At 49.7% G+C, this 6,710-nt stretch overlaps 1 protein-coding gene across 1 annotated transcript; it reads left to right on the top strand.

Moving 5' to 3' along the window:
* The first annotated feature begins 4,536 nt into the window (after positions 1-4,536).
* LOC125530724 (uncharacterized) lies at positions 4,537-6,066 on the top strand. The gene has a single exon (XM_048695126.2). It carries the CDS (start codon positions 4,723-4,725, stop codon positions 5,629-5,631), a length of 909 nt encoding a protein of 302 aa, XP_048551083.2. The 5' UTR covers positions 4,537-4,722; the 3' UTR covers positions 5,632-6,066.
* Positions 6,067-6,710: the final 644 nt, after the last annotated feature.

The raw sequence follows: 6,710 nt of genomic DNA, 5'->3' as shown, positions 1-6,710 counted from the left end.
TTAAGAGTGTGAATTGCAGCGGTAATAACTACTAATAGGGTGTGAACTGTGAGCAGCGACAGCAACAACACATGGTGTAAACTGCATGCTGCCCCGGGCTGCATGCAGCAGCGACATGCATCAACACGCTTACACACGCGGCACTAGAAGATCTTATGCAACTACTCCTTCCATTTTTATTTACTCTGCATATTAGAGTTAATTGAAGTTAAACTTCATAAAGTTTGACCAAATTTATTGAAAAAAATATAAATATTTACGATAACAAATCTATATGATGCGAAAGTACATTCAATAATGAATCTAATGATATTGATTTGTTATTGTACATGTTAATATTTTTGTCTATAAACATTGTTAAAGTTTATAAAGCTTGACTTTGACCAAAATTAATATGGGGAGTAAATAAAAACGGAGGGAGTATTATCAGATGGTAGTAGACTTCAACATATTGGACAGTAACAAGATCCGGGGGCTCACGGCTTGGGAAACACATTATTAGTGGAGCTGTGGAGGCCACGCTCACGTGCATGCATGCTGAATTTTTGGTACTAGTACAGGTGTAGTACTTGGGCGGCCGGTTGATGACAGGCAACTAATTAGCCTCCTGCTAATAAATTATATGGAGACTAATCCAGGAATGGAAACAGAGTCATGAGTGCAGGGCGGGCTACAAATATAATGGTCCCTCGCTGGCTTCCAGTTCCAGCACGTAGCACCAATGGCAATGGAGGGCAAAGGAGACTTGGAGTCCAAGGGAGGGGAGGACCTACTCCCTAGTCCGTATACGTCCACTCCAGCTTTCCAAATAAGTCGCGCCGTGGGTCCCGCGTGTAGGGCAGGAGAATCATCATGCGGGTCGGGTCGTTGATTAATCCGTCGTCCACTGGCAGATTAGTACTCCATCCTTTCCACAATATAGTGCTTCCTCTATCCCCGTGCTTCAATTTTGATCGTAAATTTAACTATCAAGACCGATTGCGGCGGAAGCAAAAATTATATCAGTGAATTCGTATTCGAAAAAAGTTTTTAATTGTATAATTTTTTTACCGTCGCAGTTGGTCTCGTTGGTTAAATTTATGGTCAAAGTTGAACCTCGGAAAGCACGAGCGCACTATATTTTAAAATGGAGGGAGTAGTGGCAGTCGTGTCCATCGTCGGTCGGTCGCTGGAACTTGGAAGGTGGTGCTCACGCCAGTTTCTCAATTCAACCCCACACACCAGCCAAACTGATCCATGGCTGTTTGCTCGTTCAACCACACAAAACTAAACAACTCTCGGACCGGCACGGTCAAGCGACACCTGATTAAAGTGCGCGCGCGCGCACGATTTAGGATTTTTAACATTTCAGGATTAGGATTTTTAACATTTCAGGATTAGGATTTTTAACATTTCAGGATTAATAAAGGCATGTATAATGGTGCTATCTTAGGAGTGCCATGTAGGATAAATGATGAGGTGGAGGAGAAAGAACTCATAAGAGAAAGCTTGCCTTCTCTTATTTAAGATAAGACAAGAAATGATCTCTTAGCACAATATGTCTCACCATATTTTTAGGAATTGCTAGTTATTGAATATAAGGCTAAGAGATGACCCATTGTAGACATTTTTCTTTATCATCTCTAAATGGGTTAATTTGATAAATGCCACTCCAATTATGGCGATTCTGAGAAATGCCACCGTAATTTCCAAACTTTGAAAAATGCCATTTCATGCCACTTCCAATGGCATTTTTCGAAGTCTGCAGTGGTGTTCTTCAAAGATTGCAAAATTTGCAGTGGCATTTTTCAAAGTTTGGAAATTACAATGACATTTTTATGAATCGCCATAATTGCAGTGGCATTTATCTAATTAACCCTCTCTAAATTGCATGCAAAACTTAAGATAAGACTATCTTATCAACCATTGTACATGCCCTAAAGTTAAAGTAAACAGACCAGAGCTCTGCTCTGCTGTGGTGCGCCTTGCGTGCATGTTGCCGCACCCCGTACAAAACACATGTAGGCTGTAGCCGTATCATTCACAGGTGTGTCGGACAGATTTTGTTCTATTAATTCTTACTCCCTCCGTCCTATAATATAAATACGTTTTTTACACTACTGTAGTGTAAAATACGTTCTTATATTGTGGGACGGAGAGAGTAGTTTCAAGAGCTATTTAGTACTGTACTCTCTCGGTTCCTACATATAAATCTTTTTAAGATATTATAATAAGGGACTACATATGCAAACTGTACATACGAAGCAAAATGAGTGAATATATGCTTTAAAATATATTTATATACATATGTATGTAGTCTTATTGAAATCTCCGAAAAGACTTGTATTTAGAATCGGAGGGAGTAGTACCTTAGTGTTTTGGATATTGTCTTATATTGATCCAAATCATTGTACTGTAATGGTTGTCGCATCTGAATAAAGTTACAAGCCTCTCCTTTAGAAAAAAAAAAGAGGACAACAAACTGCTACCACTAGTACTATGGATTCTGATCCTAAAAAAAGAGTTTATGGATTGTGCCATGTTAGATTTTCGAAAAACTCTTTACTTCAACTATTGATCTTGTCTCTGTGATCAGTCGCCTTGTGCGGGTGATACACATCATGGGGGCCCGCGGTCATTTTCATCTTCCTTTCACAAACCTTATCCTCTATGACCGTGTTACGGCCTGGGGGTGCCTCACTTGTCAGTTACCGGCCTAAGACCCCCTAGGCCGGTTCCGCCATGGGCATTCAAGCCCGCCCATGGGCCTTGAAGAAAGAGGACTCTAGAACCCTTGCCATTCAAGACAAGGAAGTTAGATTCGTGGTCGACCCCTTTTCATTGATGTAGTCGACTAGATCTCTTGTAACCCTAGGGCATCAACATCTTATATAAACCGGGCCGACCTAGTCGATGGAACACAACGTTGGATAATGCAATCTCTCGGTTCTACACCTTATATTTTGTACACCCTATAACAATAAACAAAGAGCAAGAGTAGGGTTTACCTCCGCCAAGAGGGGTGAACTTGGTAAAGACTCACCTTTTGTTACCATCCGGCCTACTCACCTCTTTCAGATACCCCTACCGAGGGATCTGTCGAAATCATCTCCACTGTGCGTCATCTTACCCGTGATCTCCATTGATCCTCGATGTGTTTTTCTCTCCGTTCGCCTCTCTTCAATTCATCTTCTCTCACCCACACGCAAGGTCCCGCGAGGCAGCCCTCCAAACCACATGCATGCACAGGGTCGACACTGTTGCAGAGGGGCGTGCACCAGCGTTGAAGGCCACGCAGTGTTGCATGTGCAGCGCTGTGTCAAGGAAACGCTGCTGCAAAGGAGGGGTTGCCAGGATGTTGCAAGTCAGACAGGGTTGGGGATGCTATGCCATGGCAGCTTGCTGCTTGGAGATCGTTTGTGGCATGCTGCAAGGGGAGGACGCATTCCGTGGTTCAAAGGGGCAAAGAGGGCTTTGTTGTGGCGCCACTAAAGCTGCAAGGTCGCCCCGATTATCCAGACCGGGTCGTCGGCATGATGTGCGCTTGGGAGAAGCTGACCACCAGCGTCGCATGGCCGGGGTGGGGGTCACCGACGGCCGGTACAATTGATGGTGTGAAGGAGCGGCGAGGTCTGCTGGGAGTTGTGTTGCGGTTACGGACCGCCATTGTAAGCGAAGATGCAAGGGGGCAGCGCTACCGCTCATTCCCTTGCTGCAAACCTTCGATGTTCGTCTACTCCTTGTGCCAAAAAAAGAGCAGTGACGTGTGCCCTCGATCACTACATGGCACACCACACAGTGGATCACGCGCGTGTTGTTGAATCAAGTTTGAGCTCAGGATAATTACTTAACTAACGTTACACGCCTTGCTGAAAGAAGTACATTCTTTATGACAAATGTGTTGCCTATCTCTGGGTGTCGATACTCAAGCTTGTTGAGAGGGCCGAACCTGAGTACTTCCTCCGTCCCATAATATAGGACGCCTGTTACATTATGTGATGGAGGTTGTAGGTCGGAGCAATCACGAATTGGTTGCATGATGTGCACGGGAGATTGCATTCCCATCGGCGCAATCGGGCTGTCACGAGCTAGTAAGATATTGACTTGACCCGGAAAAAAAGTAAGATACTGACTTAATAGAAGAAATTTTGCCGTGCATAGAAATGCATTGACCGACTTGATCGCCACCCATGCCGATCCAGAATCCTCGCTTCCTTCTAGAAATCCATCGTACACACTGCACATTACCTTACCAGTTTACTTCTCTGCATGCGTGCGTAATCGAGAAGTAAAGAATTCTTCTCCCTCTCAAACTGAACCTATCTGGAACCCGCCAACATTCACGGACAAGGAGCAGAATAATCCAATCCAACCCAAGCCGAAGCAGAGCGAGAGCGGAATAGTCCACCCTGCACCAAACTCTGCACCATCAGCCAGAGCAAAAGCAGAGTGTGCTCGGCCCGGATTGGTTGGTCTCTGCTCCGTCGCGCCACGCCCCTTCTCCAAGCCCACATCGATCCATCCGTCGCCGTCGCGGCCATTCATTCCAAGCCGTCGATCCCAGCGATCCATCCCCACCACCTTTATAAACGCCGCTCTCTCCCTCCTCCCTCCATTATCCCCCACCACCACCCGCCTCCTCTCCCCTCTCCGCGAAGCTTCCCTCCCGATTCTGTCGTTTCCCTCCACTCGCCGCGGCGCGCCGGAGAGCGGACACGCTGCAAGCACGTAGCGGGGGCGGCAATGGAGGAGAGAGTTATCATCCCCCGGCTCCGAGAACCGCGGGACCAGGCCACCGATGTAGCCCCGGCGGTTTCGTGTTCGTCGGGGGAGGAGTCCACGGACGGGGACTCGGAGCCCGGCTTCGAGTTCGAGTTCCCGTCGCTGCTCGGCAGGGACCACGGCTCCCCCGCGCCCGCCGACGACCTCTTCGCCGACGGCCGCATCCGCCCCGCCGCCTTCTACCCCGTCTTCGGCCGCCGCCCGTCAGCGCGAGCGAGTTCAGCGGGGGACGTCGACGGCCTCGGCCTCGCCCCGGCGCCGACGGAGCGGAGGACGAGGGGGCAGCTCGGACGGCTTTTCCTCGAGGAGACCCGCGCGTGGAACAGCTCCTCGTCGAGCAGTAGTACCGGGTCGACGGCGTCCACGTCGTCGTCCGCGGCCACCACTGACGACGGGGACGGCGACGGTGGCCTCGAGGGCGCCGCGCCGGAGAGCTACTGCGTGTGGGCGCCCGGCGGCGGCGGCAAGCCGTCGGAGTCGCCGCGGCCGCCGCGGGGCGGGAAGAGCGGGTCCACGGGGTCGTCCGTGGCGCGGTGGCGCCGCATCAGCGACCTCGTGGTGGGCCGCAGCCAGAGCGACGGCAAGGAGAAGTTCCTCTTCCTCCCCGTCAACCCGCCGACGCAGCAGGAGCCCAAGCCCAAACCCAGGCCGAGGGCGCCGAACGCGGCAGCCGGCGGCGCCAAGAAGAAGGGCAGCGAGATCGGAACGGTGGCCGCCGCCCACCGGATGGCCTACGGCGCCAAGGCCGGCGTTGGCGTCGCCGCCAACGGCGCCACGCCGCGGCGCACGTTCCTGCCGTACCGCGAGGAGCTGGTGGGGTTCTTCGCCAACGTGAACGGCATCAGCCGGAGCCACGCGCACCCCTACTGATCAACGACCGACCACGACGACGCCGGCGGTCGGCCGCGCGCGCTCCACAAAAATTATCAAGTCGGCGATTCGAATTCGATTCGTGTTTGAACTTTGAAGCTTGGATTTTGAGCTGGTGATCATCAGTGGGTAGGTAGTATTGTGATTAATCAATTGATTAGTTAGTTAAGCAGTCCATGGAAAAATTAAAGATTGGCATGGGGTGTGAACAGTGGTGTGAAACGCGGTGGACATCGCCGACCGCCGCCGATCACCGGCGATGGAGGTGAGGTGTGAACGGCGATCATTTTTTTTCTCCTTTTTTTTTCCTATACTACAACAGAGTTTGTACGTACATTCCTGAGAGCTCTCAATACTTGGGGTGGCCATGAATCCATGAGAGCGATAAAACCAGTGACGGCTGCGTCAGTGATAAAGTGCGCTTGTGACTGTGTACGCGTAATCCCTGCTAGTACTACGTGTGGTTGGACGATACTTGGCTTTCCTCGTGTAATCGATTCGATGAGAGGCTCGACGGCGGCGACGCACCACACACATCCACTTCGTTGGTTCACGGGAAAAAGACGACATGGCACCACTTTACGGGAAGGGAGCGCGATCAACGGCGACGTGTGCCCATGGTGGCGATCCCCGGCCAGCCAAGGCAGCCAGCCACGCCCGCACGGCGACGCCAAGTGGCCGGACGACGCAGGCGCGGCCGTGGATATACAAAGAGTAAATAGATGGATGTGGCTAGGTCTCAGTCGAAGTCTTAATCAAGTGATATAGTATGTAAAAAGAAAAAGAAAAACTGAAAATAAATTTTTTATATGAATCTTCATGCAAAATCAAAGGAAGATAGAATCGACTGAGACATAACAAAGTCTCAGTCAAGCGAGACTTAGCAAAACTGTAAATAGATTGTAAACACGAGATACACGTCAGAAGCATGCGATGCCGTAGAGGAAACCAGTTTGAAAAAAAATCCTCAAAAGCAACGCACATTCGTACGAAAAAACACAAGGAGATGTGCACCTCCGAGCAGACGACCACCCTTCGTACTATGTGACGGCCTAATTAATGCAATAATGAAATAAAAG

The sequence above is a fragment of the Triticum urartu genome, chromosome 1A (assembly GCF_056163025.1).
Source record: "Triticum urartu cultivar PI428250 chromosome 1A, HENAU_Tu73, whole genome shotgun sequence".
In the NCBI taxonomy this organism is placed as follows: domain Eukaryota; kingdom Viridiplantae; phylum Streptophyta; class Magnoliopsida; order Poales; family Poaceae; genus Triticum; species Triticum urartu.
This window is presented reverse-complemented; position numbering and strand designations above follow the sequence as displayed.